This window comes from Emys orbicularis, chromosome 1 (assembly GCF_028017835.1).
Source record: "Emys orbicularis isolate rEmyOrb1 chromosome 1, rEmyOrb1.hap1, whole genome shotgun sequence".
In the NCBI taxonomy this organism is placed as follows: domain Eukaryota; kingdom Metazoa; phylum Chordata; order Testudines; family Emydidae; genus Emys; species Emys orbicularis.
Window position 1 is genome coordinate 94,186,790 of NC_088683.1, and position 20,620 is coordinate 94,207,409.

Consider the following 20,620-nt stretch of genomic DNA (forward strand, 5'->3'; position numbering starts at 1 on the left):
TTTGTGGTATTTGATAGACTAGGACATAGATTTCATTATATTACACGTTTCCCACTAATTCCTCTTGGTCTGAAGTTCAGTCCGGGGAGAAGTTCAAATGGATCTGAAACATTTTTAACTGGCAGGCAAAGATCTTCCCCTGCTTTGCTCATTGATCTGTTTCATGAGAATCACACAACATTGGCGTTCACGTATAAAACGGGACGGATCTATTCATGTTTTTCTTTTAGCGCTGCAAAATTTTGCCAGTGCAGTCTCCGCGGGGGTCCGTGTCCGGATACTAAGGAGCCGAGATAATGAGTTCGTTTCGCTGGCCCCATTGCTGGAAAGCGCCCGGATCACAAAGCTATTTCAGCACTTAGAGGCCTATGCCCCGCACTAAGCTCTGTCGCCCAGTAAAGCGTCGGTGCACTGAACAGCTCACACAGGGCCGACGCGCAACTCTTTTATCTTTGCCACATCAGCAGGTGGGTGGGATCGGGCAGATCACGGCACCCGGGCATCTCACTAAGTAGGCGAGTCACCCTGGGGGCGACCTGTGCCCGCACAAAAATTCTTCTCACATTAGCAGTGAGGACCCGGGCGTCACCCCGGATCGTTATTTTCCTTACTCATAAGTTTAAGGCATACCGAGAGCCTGAAGCGGCCGGACAGGGGAGCCGAGACGGATAATCCTAGAGTCAGGGTGAGCAAGGCGGCAGTTCCACCCCGGATCCAGGTCAAGCCAGGCCGCAGTCCCAGACCCTCCTGACGCTTCCACCCGTGTCTCTTTTCAGCGTGAGCGTTGTTTTCGGGGTAGAAATCGATCAAGGTAACCGTCGTCGCGTATGTAAATTAGAGTCTTCGGCCGCACGGGATCGTGGGAACCGCGCGCCTTTACTTCGCGTCCTCTTTGCTGCGCGCGCCCGGGAAGGGTCGCGCGGAGCTGGGCGGGGAAGCGGAAGCAGTTTAGTCTCATGTCCGGGCCTCGCTCGCTGCGTCTTGTCTCTGGGCCCCGCGACAAGATGGCGGACCTGTCCCTGGACGAGCTCATCCGGAAGCGCGGTGTGACTGTGAAGGGGAGGTGAGCGGCCGGGGGCCGGGACGCAGCGCGCCGGGGCGGGGAGTCACCGGCGGGACCCCGAGCCCCACTATCGCCCCGGCCCCGGGCCTGTTGCAAAAGCGCCCGCCTCCTCCTCACACCCCCGACTTCCCATTGGCTGTGTCGCTGTCCCCTGGGACCCCTATCTAGATGCTAATTGGCTGGCCTTGTTGTCGGTCAGAGCCGGAGGGGGGATGGAGATTCGGGGTGGGGGGCAGCTGGGGGGCGGCGGCTTCTTCCCCGCGCCCCCCCCCCGGGGTGCAGCTCTCCCCCCCCCCCCCGAGTGCGGAACCGGCCTCTCCCGTCTGGGGCTGGCAGCCTGGCAGTGCCATGGGGGCCGCTGAGCCCCTAGCGCGGGGGGCGCTGTGCCCTCGGGCGATCGGCGGAGCTGCCACGAGGCGCTTTGGGGTGCCCTGCCCTTTCCCAGTGCTCCCCTAAGCTCTCTAGCTTCCTGCCTTCGCCTGCGCAAGCCCCCTCCCTGCTAGGGTAAAGGGCTTTGCTTGGGGCTGTTATCCCCCTGCTGCCTCCCGAGACTGCCGATCCGCTGCTTTCCTCTTCTCTCGGCCTCCCCTACTGCGGCTTTGTCTACACTGGAGAACTGAACTAGGCTAAGCAAAAAGGGTTCAGCAAGTCTACACTAGCCGTGCTGAAAGGATTCAATAACTATTGCAGGTTTGCCCTGCAGCCACGCTAGCATACACTGCTTTATGTGTAGGACTTCACATTTTCTGTGTTCTTGGGTACCCTGCCTGCAGTTCCCGGCACAGCTCCCAGAAGCAGTGGGACATGGAAGGACTAGTTTAAACATTTGGGCTAGTCTGTACCCACACTGGCAGGAGTTCAGGCTGAAATGATAAAGACTAAACAGCAACAAAGAGTCCTGTGGCACCTTAAAGACTAACAGATGTATTGGAGCATGAGCTTTCGTGGGTGAATGCCCACTTCGTCAGACGCATGTTCCAATACATCTGTTAGTCTTTAAGGTGCCACAGGACTCTTTGTTGCTTTTTACAGATCCAGACTAACACGGCTACCCCTCTGATACTCAGATTAACAGAAATTTAGATCTGAAAAATCATAGTCTCCTTCGTACAGTTGATATCACACCTGCAAAACTATTCAGCGTACTTGTGGATGTGAAGTGTGTTATAAGGTAGTTAAGAGGTGAGACTGATTCTTAGCATAGCAAGTATATATCTAATGTAGACAAGGCCTATGTGCCCTCTTGATTTTCCTGCCCAGCTACCTTCTCCTGTGGCAGCTTTTGGCCTTCCTTTTTGCCTCAGACACTTGATGCCCCTCAAGGCCCTGTCCATGCTTCTCTTCTCTCTCTGTGCTCTTCCTAGGCAATCCAATCTACTCCCATGGTTTTAGTTTGGGGAGAGGTTAGACTTGAACATGTGCTAAGGTGGATGAGTTAAAGTCTACACTGTTTTGTCTAGCATCATCTTCTAAAACAGGTTAGCTTACGCATATTGACTAGTGCAGCATTTCTCAACCCATGGGTTGGGTTGCAAGAAATTGGGTTGCGAGAATGTTTCAAAGGGTCGCGTGGCAGCTCCTGTCCTACAGGGCTGGCTGGGCTCGCCTCCCTGCACCAGGCACTACAACCTCTGGAGTCCCAGGGCCCAGCTGTCATGATGACGGGAGCCTCAACAGTCCAAATTTGAGTGAGCCACACTGTAACCCTATGAGCCAGGTTAGAACTCCACTCACAAATTTGGTCCAGTCCCGGGGGCAAGACCAAACCTGAGCAGCACTGTAACCCCAGAGGTTGCAATGCCTGGAGCGGAGAGCCAAACCCAGCCAGCCCCACAGCACAGGAGCTGCCACTGTGGGGTGAGTGCTGGGCAGGACTCAACCCCCCCGGGCAGGATCTCACTGAAACCACCCCAGGACCTCCACCCCCAGACTATTTACTGGGTTGCGACAGGTCATAAACATTTACAAATGGATCCTGAGCCCCAAAAGATTGAGAACTACTTGGCTAGTACATTTTAACACACTTTTAAATCCTAGTCTAGCCAAGGCTTTGTCCCTTCATTCATGCTTTCCTGCATGCTTGGAACAGTCTTATGCCGTTTATTACACCAAGCACTTCCTCTCTCTTTCAAAACCCTTCTTAACAGGAATCCTTACAACCTTCATTTGCTCAGCAGTAATCTGTCAACAGCATCCCTTACTTGAACATTTGTGCCTTGTCTATTTCTTGTTCATGGTGTCTGACGTAGCTTGTAAGCTCTCTGATCCAGCTAATATGCCTTACTTAGTATTTGGCAAGCAGAATAAATTTGTATTACTGTATAATGCTGTTTAATACAGGCTTGCAAGATTGTCATGAAAATTCAAAAGTCTAGGCATAAAATCTGCTTGTCCACTCAAACATTATGAAGGTGATAACTCTTACGTTATTTGTCACAATCAAGCTGTTAAGTAGAATTTGTAATAACAGGAACAGAGTTATATGGAGTGATGTGGTTACTGGTTTCTCCTGTATTAGGGCATCATTCAGTTACTGCAGGAGTGATTCTGTACAGAAAAGTGACAGTCATCATACCACTTACTTTTTTTTTTTTTTTAACCCTTGCTCTCTTGAAAACACTGATTTAACTTAATCCTCAATACAGAGAATCCTGACTGATTTCAACAGCGTTAAGTAGATAGCAGTCTGTATAATTCTGCTCAGATGCTAATACTGGAATTGGGTGAATTGAAGTGAGAATGGCGTAAACTACTCACACATCCTAACATCTGAGGGTCATGCACTTCAAGAAAACATAACTTGTGTCTGTCTGACAGGAATTCTTGAAAAGATGTCAATACAGGTTCATTTTGTTTTTCTACCAGGCATATTGTGTTACAAAGAACATGTTGAAGGACAAGCTGAATCCAAAAGCATGGAAAGCTGTTTCTGTCCTTTTGATCCTTGCATGGTTCCCCCAAAATAAATAACCCTTGAAGTCATAAGGGCTTTGATGGGAGCTGCTGTATGTTCAGCATTTATAGCTGCTTAAGTATGGACTTAGGAACCCATTTTTAAAAATCTTGTTGTTTTGCCTTTTGCATATCATATATATATATCTCTCTCTCTCGAGAGAGAGAGAGAGAGTTTATAAATCAGTTTATAAAACACCTAGGAGCTTAGATTAAATAAACTATTGGAATATCACTCTGCTGCTGTTCTGAATATGCACGTGCATACGTGGGGTTGTGTTTGGGAATACAGGGTTTTGTTTGCACTAGCAGAAATGCTTCCATTAATGTTACAACCCACTTTATCAGCCCGAAATTTCTTTTTCCAGACTGAACAGCAGCCCAGTATTTGGAGGCATTCGATCTCGAATTGGGATTCAGCAAACTCTTCTAAGTAGACCGACGCCAACCATCAGCTTCCAACGGACGTTTGATGCCCGGCAAAAGATTGGCCTCACTGATGCCCGACACAAACTGGGAGTTAAAGATGCTCGGGAGAAACTGCTTCAGAAAGATGCTCGGTTCAAAATCAAAGGGAAAGTGCAGGATGCCCGGGAAATGCTGAATTCCCGCAAGCAGCAGAGTGTGCCTGCTGAGAAGGTGACCAAAGTGATAGATGCCAGAGAGAAGATCAGCTTGAAAAGGAGCGCTCCTACTGCTGCAATTGTAAGTCCAGCCGTGGGGACAGTGACGCCAGCCATGAAGATCACCAAAACAATTCAGGTAGGTAGTCACTGCTATCCTATCACTCAATCCCCACCATCTGTGCTATGACAGGCCAGTTACAATGATAACGGTTGGATAGATGAATCCAAATGATTACAGAGGAGGAGTGCGGGAACCATAGTGATGAATTTTAACCCAGACACTGAAATAGGCATGCCTGGGTTTATGGTGTCTATGGATTTTTGGTATTCAGAGTGTTTTCTGTTTTCTGCAAAATCTGAGCTTTCATGTAAGCAAAAGTTATTCTGGTCCTTCTAGTTGCCAATAAAACCTTCTACATGTGACCAAGGCAGCGTTCTGAGTCTTCAGACAGACTGAAGTAGTAGCACTGAGAGGTCTGAAGCACCCCCATCTTGCCCAAAAAAAATCTGAGGAAAATATAGGTATCGTCATTAACTCCTACACTGCTGATCATCATAGCAAAACACCCATCTGGACAGCGTGGTTGGATATTCTGTTAATTGGCTAGGACTCTCCGCAAGAATAAGATTACAAGTTAGAATATGCAGTTATTTGCATTTATAACAGATATCTACATTTTTTGTCTTCGTTTCCCCCATCTACTCTTCTATTCCAGCCCTTTTCCAGCACAAGCTGATGATGACCTGTTTTAGCAGGAAAGTTCTCGTTTTCAGGAAGTGGCCTAGTTACTGACAAATTATAAAACTGAGATTTTGTCCCAGTTTCAATGTAACCAACTGATTGGCCTGCCATCTTTCCTCTGCTCACTGAACTCTGACTTTACCCCCTTGCCATGGGTACAACCTTTCCCATCCACCCTCAGGCAGAGGTGGATTAAGATTTATTGGGGCCCTGGGCACAAAGAACATTTGGGCCCCCCATGCTCCTCCCTGCTAAGGGGCCCTGCCTCATGCTCCTCCCTGTCCCCTCCAAGGCCCTGTGGCCTGGCTGGAAGCTGTGGGGAGTCCTGACCCCCCTGCCCAAGGTAAATGAAGAGTCCAGGACTCCGCAAAGCTGCCCAGGCTCCCTGGGTGGCTCTTCGTACAGCCTAGGGTGACCATACATCCCAATTTGGCTGGGACAATCCCGTCTTTAAGACCTGCCCCAGATGTCCTGAGTTTTTTTGGCAAAACTGGGCATTTGTCCCATTTTTTCTTGCCAACTGATCATCAGTTGTCAAGAGTAAACGGGATAAATGGCCAGTTTTGCCAAAAAGGGAGTGTGTGTGTGTGTGTGTGTGTGGGGGGGAGGAATGGCAGTGCTTGGGGGTGAGCAGCAGGGCCCGGGCCAGCCCCGCACAGGGAGGCAGGGGGGAATATGCTCACCGGGCTCTGGCTGCCAGCCTGGCCAGCGGGCGGGGCCTCGGGAAAGAGGAGGAGCAGGGTGGCAGGACCCTGGAAGGAGAGGAGAAGCAGGGGGCAGGGCCAGAGTTGCAGTGCTCCTGTGGGAGCCCTCACATTGGCCGGGGCTCCTGGGCACAGGCTCTGTGGGCCTGTGTGGTAATCCACCACTGCCCTCAGGTAACTTGAATCTCAGCTAACCCTGCTGGACCCTAGTGCCACTTATCACCTGCCAGGCTCCGCAATGAACTACACATGCACTTAGTGCAGTAAGTAGACCCCGATGTCACTGTAAAGGAAGAGAGGATGCTGGACAGCTAAAAGGAAAGGAGCTGGGGGAGAGCAGCAAACCACTGCACATGATAACAGGCACTTACAACCTGATCCTGACCCCTTCTGTCTGCTAAACTGTCCTCCTCCTTAGGACGAGCACCAAAGCTACCAAAACCTTTTGTCGAATCTCTTACCTGACCACTCTTCTCAGCTGCTTCCCATGTCTGCTAGGAAAAGCCATTTCCCCCTTGAATTTGGAGGACTGAATAAGGCTCTCTTTGGAGCCCATTGATCTAGCTCTTTCCTCATCTACAGGTTTTGCTTCAGAGCATCCTAACATGCTTCTTCCTCAGAAAGACCAGAGAAATTGCATATTACCTCTGTAGAGTTCCCAGTCCTTGCCAGCCTGGGGAGTGAGAGACTGGGCCAAAGGATAGAGGCTGGCTCTCTCACATGGTAGTGTGATGCATTAATCACAGTACAGTAAAGCTTCCCATAGTCTTTGATTATTCAAATAGTTGACACTTACAGCAATCCTTGACAGTTAAGGTAAAGGGTTGTGTACAGAGCTCTCAGCTGTGAGGCGTTAGACGCTTGCAGTGCACACTATAAGATTTAAGTGGCTTCTGAAAACTTGGTCTACTTTAATGACCTTACTGATATTTATGACTGACTCCTCTTGCCCTACAGAGCTGACTAAGGAGTAGTGCAGGGCTTCTCAAACTTCATTGCACCGCGACCCCCTTATGACAACAAAATTACTACATGACCTCAGGGGTGGGAGGGGTGGAGCCCGAGCCCCGCTGCCCCTTGTGGGGGGGAGCTCAGACTTCAGCTTCAGCCCTGGGTCCCAGCAAGTCTAATGTTGGCCCTGGTGACCCCATTAAAATGGGATTGCAACCCACTTTGGGGTCCCGACCCACAGTTTGAGAACTGCTGGAATTGTGCATAGTAGAGTTAAAAACTGAACATGAAATCACATAACTAAAACCACAAAGGAAATCCTACACGTGGTCTAAGATTCTTCCCAGGTTTTGCCAAAATTCCCAGCTGTTTGCAAATGTCCCTGCTCACAACCCACAAACTAAACTGTCCTGGTCCCATCAGGCAGACAGCCATGTTGCCTTGGGATGCAAGCTTGTCAGATCTCCGAAATGAATGGAAGATTGAGCTTGATCATTACCTGAATGAGAGGCCTCTAAGGAAACCTCAGGGTGCTGCAGGAAGTGGTGTTGGTGGTTTAGTAGGGAAGACATTCTCTCTGAATCTGAATCAGTGTCAGAGTATAGAGCTAGAGGGAGCTGTGCTGTGGGAGATGCTGCCGTCTAGAAATGCAAAACAGGCTCTGACTGGTTGTGATTATTAAAAGTTCCCATGCTACTTTTGCAAAGGGAGTATTAGCTCCATTGTCCTGGACAAGTTACATACTGCTCTCAAAGATGGCTGCTAAATTGTTAAGATACCCAATATTCCAGAAAAGGAACCTTCAGTTATGGAATGGTGAAGTTGTAGACCCTGGGTTTATTCCAGTCGCGCAGGGTAACTGGTCAGACTGCTGAAAGGACCGGCTGTACCATCTTGTGCAGCATTAGATTCAAGCAAAACTTCATACTAGAACAGGGCTAAGTTCATGCTTGATATAGAACAGAACTTTTGAATGACGTTGATCCTTAGGGTGTAGGCTTCTGGGCAGTACCATAAAATGTGGTTATATGCACTGTTGCTCCCCACAGCACCAAAGAAGGGCAGTCTGCAGATCCTGTCACTTAGCTGTATTTAATATTTGTATATGCACAAGTCTGATCTTAGCCTTGTAGGTTTTAAATTCATCTCCCACTAATCTTGAGCCAAAGCTCACATAATTGGCAGTTATAAATCCTCTACCTAGGACTTAGCTCTTAATTCCTTTGTTGTTTTGGGCTGGTGTATCATGGTGAACACTTACTACAGAAAAAAAAAATTGATTCTGCATTATTCTGTCTCTTCCGTGCCTTCTAACTGAGGCTTTGTCTCGATGTCGTGCCATGGTGTATATGAGAGCAGGGGTGAGAGTCTTGTTTAAGTATTCTTGGAATGAACAAATGGCTGCCCTGTTTTGAGATTGGCAATGGCAGATTTTGGTGTTAATACTTTGGCTGTTTCTTTCCTCTGATATCACAGCAGAAGGCTGCAGCCCCAGGACACTCTCATCCTGCAGGAATGAGGATCAATGTAGTGAACAACCACACACAGAGACAGGTGAGTTCCATTCACTGGCAGTATTGGTACTATCCACTTGTTGTTATGTGTTTTCCCCAAGGATTAGTAAATGTGACGGGGCATCTTTCATTTTCCTCTGGGTTCCAGTACCTTGGAAAAGGAGGAATTTGAAAGTTCTTTCACAGCTTGACTCTTTTGTGTTCTTGTAAAGAAGGTAGGAGGAGAAGAGGTCAAATAAAAGGGGCCTTTTATATTGTAGCTATCGTACATGACAGTTCTGAGAACACAGGGTGGTATTTCCAACCTTTGCCTTTCTGAATTTTAAAGTTTCTTTGCAGAATCCTCTCCTGTCTCCCTTTCCTCCAGACTCTTGTGATAAAATTATTGGTAATATTGCACCAGATCATGCAGTTGGTCCATCTTGTCCAACATCCAGCCTGCTAGGCTGGATCGGATTGTGATTTGTTCATAAATGACCGGGTGCGTTATGTGGGGGGTTCACCTTTCTCAGAAGTTCTGAATACTAGTCCCTGATGAGGCAGGATGCTGGATCAGGTTGACCAGTGTTGTGATTTAGCCTGGTAGTTCCTGTGTTCGTTAACTGAGCACACCTCCTCTGGAAGTCTGAGGGAGACATCTGGCACTCTGTACTGTCACTTTCTTTACCATATTTGCATTTGAAAGCTTTAGCGCCAGCCAGACTTGTAACATTCTCATCACCTTTGATGCTTTTCTCTCTCCTTCTGTAACCAGGCTCTTGTTTCTTTTGGGGTTTTCCTCTACAATATCTCTCAAATCTATTTTTTCCTCTTCATAGCTATGGTAAAACCTTTTTCACGTCTTGGTCATCTCTTGCCTTGATTAGTGCAATTACCTTCTCTCTGGCCTTCTTTGGTCTTACCTCTTAATTTACGCCCAGAATGCCATTGCTTAGAACAATTCTTTCTTCCTTTCTTCTGGCAATGTTGCTGCATTCCACCAACTTTCTCTTTCCATCCACGTCAGATACAAGCCCCTTGTCCTCATCCTCAGTGTTCCTCACAACTCCATCCCTACCAACACTTCTGCTCTCATTTCATCCAACCATCCCTCTTCTTAGGGCTGGTCTACACTAACCCCCCCACTTCGGACTAAGGTACGCAAATTCAGCTACGTTAATAACGTAGCTGAATTCGAAGTACCTTAGTCCGACGTTACCGCGGTCCAGACGCGGCAGGAAGGCTCCCCCGTCGATGCTGCGTACTCCGCTCGCCGAGCTGGAGTACCAGCGTCGAAGGCGAGCACTTCCGGGATCGATCCGGGGCACTTCCGGGATCGATCCGGGATCGATTTATCGCGTCTTAACCAGACGCGATAAATCGAACTCAGAAAATCGATTGCTTACATCCGGACCCGGATGTAAGTGAAGACGTACCCTTACAGTCCTGCTGCATCTCTTGCCTTCATGCTTTCTTCATTACTGCACCTTATGCTTGGAACAGACTCCTATTTCCTGCTTTAGGCTGATAGCTGGCAGGATGCTAAGGAACAGCAGGCACTAAATCTTCACTGTATTAATGTTGTCCATGAGTCCACATAATGTCTAGGGATTCAGAAATCTGTATGTAGTTGCAGTATTTCTGGAGAACTCTCTTTGCTGTGGCATCCCTGAGGAAGAGGTCACAGTGCGAGGGCATTCTTGTGTTCACTTGCTTTTTGAATCAGATTTATCCAACCTCAGTTCTTTGTCACTGAGTTGTGAAGGCAGGAGCAAGGCACAGAGAGGGGTTGTTGCTACCATCTCTCTGACAGTGAGCAGCTCTGTTTCTCAGAAGACTGGAGATGGGGAGAGGAAGGTGATGGGCAAGGTGCCATCTAAAGTAAAACCACGCCCTTGTGAGACTGTTGTTTGCTTGCTGTTTGTCTTTAGGGCCTGTATGACATGGAAGATGATGATGAAAGCGTATCTCCCCTTCCTAGCAAACAGATGAAAATCACCACCACAAACAGCTTCCTGCACAACGCGGTAAGGGAGTGCCTCAACAGTCCCCACCACACCATGCTCACCTTGGGTGGACACGCAGGCTGCAGCTTTACAGGGCTTATGTTCTTTTAAAGTATGTAAAAGATCCCCTTGGAATGTGTTTGCCCTCAGCCCCTCCCTTCCCTTTATGCCTGTGCTTCCAGCTTTACCTTGCAGGTCAAAGGAGTCCCCTTTGGGCTCTGTACAGTGTTACAAGCCTTTTGCAGCCAGAATGACTGCTTACCGTCACTGGTAGGAGATTCCTGCATGTTGGCTTTTGGCTGTCTTCCCCTTGTGGGGAATAGTTCCTTGAACCTGGCTCATCATTGCCTGAGCATGCGAGTAGTGGAAACTTTCTGGTCTCACTGATCCAAGACTGGACAACTAGAGAGAGAGATCCTCTTGCATTGCAAAATTGCAGCTGGCTGCCTATCAGCAGGCACCAACCATCTGGGGGAGGGTGGAAAAGCAGGCAAATAGATGTGGCTGTCCTGGCGCGCACAATCTGGTTTGGTCCATCTAAGTCAGTGCTGAATCAATGCCACTTAACTCCTGGAGTTGCCAGCATCTGACTAAGATTTAAAACTGAGCTCCTGACCACTTGAGGTCATTAAAAATTCCTGGATGTTTTTTTGCAAGACTAGAGATGTTAGTTCCAATACACTGACCACATTCCGTTATATTCTGCTGATCTAAAACTCCCCAAGCAGCCTGCAACTGGAGATGTTATTCTTCACATCTCTTCCTGTGATACTAGGTTAGTGTTTCTGGAGAAGAAAGGCCACTGCATTCTAGCCCATAGATAGTTGAATCTTAATGGATGCGTGATCACTGCAGGCAGTTTGAAAAGTGCTTTGGGATCTTCAGGATGAATGATGTAAAATGAAAATCCTTCTTAACTGAGCTTTACTACTGCAATGTGAAAACAAGTACCTTTTAACAGTGCTTGTCTGCAAGGAGCGGTGACGACTGTCTTTTAGGCTAAATGCATCCCTAAGTGCTTTAGCTTATTTTCCCCAGCCAGGGATGGAGCTGCTGAGAGTCTCCAGTAGCACATAAAGTCATCGGACTGGGAGAGTGTGACAGCACCTCAGTGTGTGTTGGTAACTCTCCCTGGCTATTGCTGCTTGAAAAGGGGTTTCTGATTGAGAAGGTTACATCTTTCAAGGATGCTGTTATTCACCCTTTGTTTAGGCTGGACTGAGTGGCAATAAGTTCTCTCTTTCCAAGACGGTCCCCCTCACCAAAGTGGTCCAGAATGACACCTATACAGCCCCCCCAGCACCTCTCTCTCCCATTCGGACAAAGGCCCTGACAAACATGTCCCGGACCTTGGTGACCAAGGAGGAACCACCGAAAGAACCAGCACCTGTTGAGGTGAGTACAAGATAAGGGGTCTGCCTTCTATTGGAGACCCTCCACACCTCTAAAATCTGTCTAGATGGGCTGGATGGAGAGCTCGCCTCGACATCTCCCTCCCACACCCTCAGCATGGGATTTGTTACTTAGAGGGTCAAGCCAATCTAGGTGATTAGAACCCACTTCCAGGCATTTTAAAGCTGAATCTGTCTATGAATCCTCATTGATTGCTAAACAGTAAGAAGAGGGAACGTGTGGGCTTCCCATCTTGATGCTTTTGTTGAATTTTCTGTCCCCCAGAAGTCCTGGCAAAATCCATGTTACTAGGATAAAAGATAAGAAATGGGTGGTTACTTCGACACCAATGGTGACTTCAGGGACCAATGGGATTTAACTGACTGTTTACATGTGCATGGCTAAACTAATTGTCACACTTGGGGTTGAGATGGAAAAATTACTTCAGAGACCTATCAGCAGGAAAGATGGGCTTTATCTGTAAAGATCAGTTGGGCTGGGTTTGAGGGAGCTTAGTACCGTCTTAGTTTCTCAACATTGTTTTTCCCTCTCCCGTCTCCCATTTGCCTTCCCTAGGGCCCTATTTGCTTCAGTTTATTCATGCTTTCTCTGCCATGATGTCTTCTCTGATGTCTTTTACTCTGTCCTTCTGCATATGATATGCTCTTCTTTGTGTTGGCAGCCGGTGTTCAGCCCTTTGGAAGGTACAAAGATGACTGTGAACAATCTGCACCCCAGAGTCACAGAGGAAGACATTGTTGTGAGTGCCATTTATTGCTGGGCTCTGTGTGGCTAGAATTTCCCCCATGCCCCTCTCCATAGATTTGATTGCACTAGCCACATTTTGTGTTGGTGCAGGGGTTGGCATTTGTTTTTGTTTTTTGGAAGAGTTCTGAGAGTTCCCTACCTTCCACTTCTTAACCTTTATGCTGAAGAAAAATCCCTTTTAGGGTGCATTGAGACCATCTCTAGTTGGCTGGAGGAGTTGATATCAAGGGATACATGGCATTGTTCTCACCCTTCTACTGCCCACCCTCCACACCCAAAACCTCCACAGCACTTGCACATAGTAAGCCTCCCTTGTGCTCCCAGCCCCTGAGCACTAAACATAGGCCCCCGGCCGATTAGAATTTTAATTCATGTTCCTTTCAGAAATGAAAAACATGGAAATCCTTTTAATCCCACTTTGGAAAAACCTTCCTCTCTCTTTCAGTTAGACAGAGGGGGGTTACTGGGTTTAACTCCAGTTATTTCCTATGCTATGAATTCTTTCAGTTATTTCCTATGGTATGACTAAAGTAACCTTGAACGCTTCATCCTGCAGTAGTGTTAGTAATCAATCTATCAGACACCAAGTACTTATACCAATGGTGGGCAACCTGCAGCCCATTAGGGTAATCTGATTACGGGCCCCGAGACATTTTGCTGACATTGACCGTCCACAGACACGGCCCCCCGCAGCTCCCAGTGGTCGCTTTTGCCATCCTCGGCCAATGGGAGCTGCGGGGGGCGGCAGCCAGCACATCCCGGTGGTCTGCTGCTTCCTGCAGCTCCCATTGGCCAGGAACGACAAACTGCAGCCACTGGGAGCTTCAGGGGGCCGTGCCTGTGGACGGTCAACATCAGCAAAATGTCTCGCGGCCCACAATCCGATTACCCTGATGGGTCGCAGGTTGCCCACCACTGACTTATATCATAGTAGATATCTCTAGACTGCTAGCTGTTTCACTCCCAGAGTCTTGAACTACTCAACTGTGGATGTGGGGGCCCTCTTTCTGAGCCTGGCCCACCATGGTAAGACCGTCAGATCAAAGCAGTAACTCTAATGTGGCACTGACAGCAACCACAGCCATGACCTGCTGTCTGTCCTCAGGAGCTGTTCTGTGTGTGTGGCGCTCTAAAGCGGGCCCGTCTCGTGCACCCTGGAGTGGCTGAAGTGGTCTTTGTGAAGAAGGAAGATGCCATCACAGCATATAAAAAATACAACAACAGATGCTTAGATGGTAAGTTTGAGGCTGGAGTTGAAGGTGGGGTGCATGAATCAATCAAAGGCTTTCCAGCTCGGTGCAGATTTCAGACGGTAATTCAGAGTCTTCTTGTGCTGCTCAAGGAGAGTGTGTGTGTCAGGGAATGCTACTGAGAGCTGGACGAAGGGGGTTGGGGTTCAATGCTACAGGTTTTATGTAGGTAGTTGAGTATCTCCACTGTCCATCAGCGTTGTTTTCAAAATCTATTTCCCTAGGGGAGAGGTCTAGCTCAAAGGTTGCATCTGGCTTCCGCTGAAGTTAAAAGCACAAAATTCTTCCCACCAGATAAAACTATTGGTGCATCTAATCCAGTATCCTGTCTCTGACCCCAGCCAATGCTGGACACTTCACAGGAAGGCATAGTGTCCCTGCTTGTGCAGTATAACGAACCCCTGTTTTTTGCAAAGGCCTCAAGGCACATCCAAAGCATTTCTGAAATCAGGGATTTGCAAAAATGAATATCAGTCTCTGTACGGATTTTGAATAGTACAGTGATTCAGCTAAATCAATTTACTGATGTATTATTGTAGATGGAAATTCGTTGCTGACTCTAGATGGTTATTCACTTGCTCTTTGCCCTTGAGCTTGAGGATTGATGGCTCTTGTAACTTTATCCTAGCGAGCAAAGTCACTTAAGGTGCAAGCAGCTCAGAACCGGAGATTCTCCTGCATCTTTGCTAAACCATTGAAAAACTGAGTTCTCACTCTTTTGTTTGGGTGCAGCAAGTCAGAAGCTTTATTAACTCTCACAATTGTGCAGAGGGAGAGAGCTAAGCAGGTCTCTCTCCCTGATACCTAATTACAACAAGCATTTATACCTTTCATTACAGAAAATAATGAGGGACAGCTGCATTTTGTTATACATAAGCCATCTTGATATCTTATTTCTTAATTGTTTTGACTCTTGCCAACATACAATATTTCCTATACCTTATCTACACAAGGTCTTCTACACCTTATCTATACAAGGTCACAATAACTTCTCACACAGTACTTTCTCACCCGCCTCACACAATCCTCGCTTCTACAAATCTCGCGTTATCAGGGCTACAGTTAGCCTGACTCTTGCTAACAAACTGTCATGCATTGCAGTTCTTTTCTGACAGTTCTTTTTCTGCTTCCACAACCCCCCCTTTTGTACTTCTAGTACAACAAACATTCTCAAACCTCTATTTGCATCAAGTCCTGGACTTCAGATTCTATATCAGATGTTTCAATTTTAGCGATTCTGATTGGATGTAATGACAATGCATGATTAGCATGAACATGAAAGGTATTACTATTATTACGTCTTTTACAGCAACAATAACATAATCCTAAGCTAACTAATAACAATACAAGCAATAACATTCCCATAGCAAAACTATAATGGGGTTGTTGTACAGCCTTAGTTACAAAGCACAATACATCATACTTAGTACATAAAGTGGATACTCTATAAGCAGTCTGAAAGGCATACTTTTCAACTTGATACATGTTTTGAAGCATGTGAATTTGCCCTTGTACTTCAGAGATTTTCTGAATCTCTGGTAACAGTGAAAACAAATTCTGAAATCTATCAGGTACTAAACTAGTCCAATTAAAGGGTATCTGGAACCTAAGGGCTAAACCATTGCAGCCTACTCTGTAATTGCTCGGCCAGCTGTTATGCCGGTGCTAGAGTGTTGTAATTGCATTAAGCTCTTACGGTAGCTCCGCTGCTGCTTGCAAGTGCTCGGACTTTGCCATGACTCAAGAGTGAAGCTGCTGTCTCTAATGGCTCCCCACAATTCCCCAATGTGTGGGGCTGCGTCCGCTCATCTCTGTCTGCACGTCAGTGTAATACTTCTGGGGTCTTGCCTTGCTGGGGATATGAAATTTGGTTTTGGGTTTTTTTAGGGCAGCCAATGAAGTGCAACCTTCACATGAACGGGAATGTCATCACATCAGATCAACCAATCTTGCTGTAAGTGCTCAGGGTGGAAGAGCCAAAAGAATTTGCAGGTTCTGTTTTGAGGAGGTCTTTTTGAGGTGAGGTGCAGGAGGAAAATTTTTCCATGGTAAAATCTTCTCACAAGAAAATCCTCGGTAGCCCTTTCTCACCTACACCCCTTCAGCTGCACCTAGCGCTGGGTTGCAGCCGCTGCCTTTCCACTCAAGGAAAACAAGATGGGACTTCTTCCACAGCCCATCAGTGCCAGCGTTCCCTTCGCATGCACCTGAGTTGAGTGTGCTGCAGTCTGTTTCCATAGCGTCCCTAGTCCCTGCTGGCTCAGGAATGAGAGGCTGGGACCAGAACCCTTCCACGGCCAATAGCATATCTTAAGCCACGCACCCAATGTCTTGGAGGGGGAACAGTAGCTTCTGAGGCTGCCCTAGACTTATTGTAATGTGAGGTTAACTATTGTCTGTTTTTCATCATGCAGTCGATTAAGCGATACCCCCTCTGTGAAGAAGGAAGTAGAACCACGGCGGTCAAGTGCAGCTGCCTCCTCAAATCCGCCAGCTGAGGTGGACCCTGACACCATTTTGAAGGCGCTCTTCAAATCCTCGGCGGCCTCTGTCTCTGTGCAGCCCACAGAATTCAAAATCAAACTCTGAGAAGAGAAGAGTGGAGGCGAGCAGTGGACTGGAAAACTTGCTGAAGGCATGGAATGGGGAGAATCACGTGGGAGCGCAGGTGTTTCTGTGTTTGCCCACCTTGTGTTTTTTGTTTTCTATGATCGCTACCTTCCTGTACAGTAGTGTTCCCTCTCATGTGTGTATTTTCTGTTTTCGTAGTTGGAGTTTTCTTCCACATTTTTCCAAGAGAATAACCTCCCCCTTCTGCCAGTGAGATATATTACCAAGCATAGACCCATGCAACTCCCTCTTTTGCTCCACGCCCCCTTGTGGCCAGCTATTAAAAGTGCACCTAGAGACTTTGAGGGAAGGGGAATGATAAACAGAACCTCTTGTCCTCCGGCTAACAACCTCTGACCGAAAGGTGAAGCCCCTCTGTTATTGTCGCTTGATACCAGATTTAATTTTTAAAGCTGCTGCATTTGGGGTGGAGCCAGGTGTGATGCTCAGAAGCAAGTAGCATTTTGACAGTTTTGTCTCACATGCACCTGGTAGGATACAACTTCTGCCTAGCTGTTAGATGCTTTGCTGATCAGCAGCTGTGACGCGTGGAGGCACTGAGAAGAATCCAGCTCCCCTGTTTATCAGCTGATGGAAGAGTTTGGGCTGTGGGGAGGAAATATGCACAAGTGCAGACATACCGCATCTAATTTGCTGTCACAGTTAAGCCTCTGCTATTGTCCTGGTGAAGTTCAACATTAGTAACACACTGAGGGGGAGAAAATAGCTCAGGCTTCTGTGTAACGTGAATATATCCGCTCCTTAGGGTACCCCAGGGTGATCTGCCCTTTCCTTCCTCTTTCTGGACTAACTTCATGTGAGAGCAGGGACTTTGACCAGAAACACTAGAAATCGAGTGTTTCCCTTCCAATTAGGTTGAATCATATCATGTTCTCCCAACCCCTGCTGTCCATGTAGGGACATGAGCTTTTTTAGTGGGTGGGGTGGGGACTGGGAAGTCCTTCTAGCATCTCCAGTCCAATTTTATGGAGAGGAGTGGGTTGGGGAGTAAGTCATGTACTAATGTGTAGGAAATAATCCTCTTGTCCACCTGCTCTGAAGGAGTATCAATTGTAAAAGGGCTCCACGTGAGCTATGCTTGGCTGCAGGGCCGGCTCCAGGCACCAGCTTCTCAAGCAGGTGCTTGGGGCGGCGGCTCCGGAGAGGGGCGGCACGTCCAGGTATTCGGCGGCAATTCGGCGGACGGTCCCTCACTCCGCTTGGGAGCGAAGGACCTCCCGTCGAATTGCCGCCGCAGATCGCGATCGCGGCTTTTTTTTTGTTTTGTTTTGGCTGCTTGGGGCGGCCAAAACCCTGGAGCCGGCCCTGCTTGCCTGCTATGCAGAACAGCTGCTCATGTACATGGTCTGGAAGGATGGTAGAGGCACTTCATGGCCTCAGAGGGATGGCTGTTGGGAAACCAGTGTAAGGGATACAGCAGAGAGGAGAGCATGGAAACCAAGCAAGCCCCAGGTAGAGCCACAAGAATGTACCTTCCAAGGAGGGACTGTTCGTCTGTGATGAGCCATTGGCCACTAGGTGGCACTTGCCGTGCTCCCATTGTTAGCATAGCATTAACCCAGTGAAAATTGGGAAATCCAGGTAGCTCTAACTCTATTAGTTTCAATTGTATTATGAGAAAAGAGGGAAGTGAAAACCACCCCAAAATTTGTCTGAAGTTTGAACTTGATCCTTCCAGCTATGAAACTAACCAATTCTAGTCAGCACTGCTGACATTCTTTAGTGAACTCTGTCCAGTACCATTGTAGATTCAGACTCCATTTCTTGGTGGACCCTATGTTTCTTTTGCACTCTTGTTTTGTGCAAACTCTTTGTTCTGTCCGGTGGCTACAAACCATTCCTCTCTCATGCCATATCACTCGTAGCCATGGAAAGAACTGAGGACTCAACAGAACTTGCTTTTCTGAGTACTCATTGTATCTGGAAAATAACTGCAGTTATCGGGGATGCTTCTTGTGAACTGCAAGTGTGTGGGGGAAGGGTTTAAAACACCAATTGTTCCTCTTTTAGATCACCCATCAGACATCTGTGTTTTAATAAAAGGGGGTGGGAGAAGGGAGTGTTAGGGGTGGGAGAAGACTATGTATTATCTGTTTCAGAATAAATGTTTGTTATACAGAGATTGGATTCTAAACTTTTTAAGACACTGAGGAAATTGACAGAGGCCAGGTCAGTTGAACTTTGAATCAAGCCTACTGCTTCAGTGGTAGAAAGAAGTTGGGAAGTCTCAAATCAGTAATGTTGGTTCAGTGAATGCCATACATAGTTAAGCACAAGGTGAGGCAGTGAGAGGAGAGTGCAATCCTGGCTCAACTCAGGCAATTGGTACTAATATGACAAAGCCTTACAACTTTGGTGCTGAAGTTCAGCCCAGCTCAGTATGTCATCAGAATTATTACCAGCTGATAGCTGGCTGCTGTCCTATGATGTGAAATGAGATTGGTTGGCTTGGTCTAGTTTTTAGTAGCTAGGTATCCACACTAACAAAATGGACACTGTCAGTCCACATTATTGGCAGCTTGAAGGCAAAAGAATGAATGGAGCTTTGAGACTGAACAACCCTCAGGGTTGAAATATATTGGTGAGACGATGTGGAGAAGCTTGCATTGCTGCTGTCTCCTCCGTACCTGTTCTGAGAGAGGCCTTCAGTTTACAGGTCTTTTAGGTATCTTTCAGGAGCACTAAACTCACAACAAACATTTAATTAAAGAGTAGATCCTAACTATGCACTATCTGACCCTTTTGGCAATTCTCACTTCATGAAGGTCTACAACAGTTGTAACAGTGGAGGGGAAAATATGTTCCAGTGTTCATTTACACAATAATCTTTTTGGAGCAGGGACAGCACGGAGCCCAATGGGCCCTGAACCTGAGTAAGGTCTTTCAGTGCTACTGCAATATAAATAAGGCAACAAGAACCTGGGAACCTTGCACAGTAGCACAACTCTCCTGCCTGCCTCGGAAAACTTTTGTCTGTCCTTTTCTCCCAGTAATAATATTTCTATCAGGACAGATGAAATGTCTATAAGGCCACTGACCTTCCAAGTGGTGGAGTGTGTGTGTTTGATGATAACCACAAGAATTCCTGTGCTGCATCCCTATTTTTAAACATCCATATGCTCTGTGGTGGTGTATTTACCCAGCCCATCATGGCCTCCTTAGGACAGGAGACTTGAGTTGTCTGCATTGCAAAGCCTCTTTACGTGGATGCTTACCTTCCTTTTCCCATTTGACAAGAAACATGGTGGTCTTCAGCCTGGAGCAACAAGCCCTAGAACTGCCACTGACCACTTAGCAAGCATGTAAACAGAACCTACATGGTGACAGGCTTTCTAGAATTATCTTCCTGATAAAAATGCAGCCTCAAGGCTCCAAAAGGGTTTGTCACTACTATGAGTACTGCTCCATGGACACCAGCCTGCAGTAACACTAATCCTTTTAGAGGACTGTTGCCCTGTTGATCCACAGTTAGTTCCAAAGGCAGAAAGGCATGGTGCATTCTGGTGTCTCTCTGTCTAAAAATGTTCTCCATAGTAGTTTATTATGCAGTTAACAAGGAGCTTTCTGGTTTTATACACTAAGCCTCGGCCACAGCTGGAGAAAGGATACAGGACTAGGTGGGTCACTAATCTCCATATTTTTGGCATAGGAAGTTCCTTTACTGTTAGGATGATGTGAATGTAGACACATGCATTAATGGTATTTGTTTAAGGAAGAGGTTTATTAAGAATGGTCACATTATTAACATTGTGATCATAGGTCAAACCTGGGATAATTTAACTGACATGGAGATTTATTTAGAAGGCCATGGCACACTTCTATTTCCCTACAGCCCAGAAGCTTAAGGCTGACCATTGAGAATGTTTGGATTATACATATACTGTAATGGAGAGCCTGGGTCAAAGGTGAGTTCTACTAACAAACCTTATTTGTAGAACTCTAATATAATTAGTAAGTTACCAAAAAAAAAAAAAGTGCATTTATGTGTTACCTGTAAAGGCGTAGCAGTGGGGGATCTTGACTTTGGTCATTCCTGAGACTT

General features: G+C 47.1%; 1 protein-coding gene and 1 non-coding gene across 3 annotated transcripts; one reads left to right on the top strand and one right to left on the bottom strand.

Annotated features, from left to right (window-relative positions):
* Window positions 1–478: 478 nt before the first annotated feature.
* On the bottom strand, window positions 479–628 carry LOC135873140 (U12 minor spliceosomal RNA). Its single transcript, XR_010561083.1, has one exon. It is a non-coding gene; the product is annotated as a U12 minor spliceosomal RNA (small nuclear RNA).
* A 209-nt stretch (window positions 629–837) lies between these two features.
* On the top strand, window positions 838–17,706 carry POLDIP3 (DNA polymerase delta interacting protein 3). Of its 2 annotated transcripts, none has more exons than XM_065407596.1 (9): window positions 838–1,063; window positions 4,384–4,777; window positions 8,515–8,592; window positions 10,463–10,558; window positions 11,750–11,932; window positions 12,612–12,689; window positions 13,803–13,932; window positions 15,835–15,901; window positions 16,362–17,706. In XM_065407596.1, the coding sequence occupies exons 1-9, from the start codon at window positions 957–959 to the stop codon at window positions 16,534–16,536; spliced, it is 1,308 nt and encodes a 435-aa protein (XP_065263668.1). In that variant the 5' UTR covers window positions 838–956; the 3' UTR covers window positions 16,537–17,706. The 2 variants fall into 2 exon arrangements, with proteins under 2 accessions (XP_065263668.1, XP_065263675.1); XM_065407603.1 differs by having other exon boundaries at window positions 8,518–8,592.
* The last annotated feature ends 2,914 nt before the right edge of the window (window positions 17,707–20,620 follow it).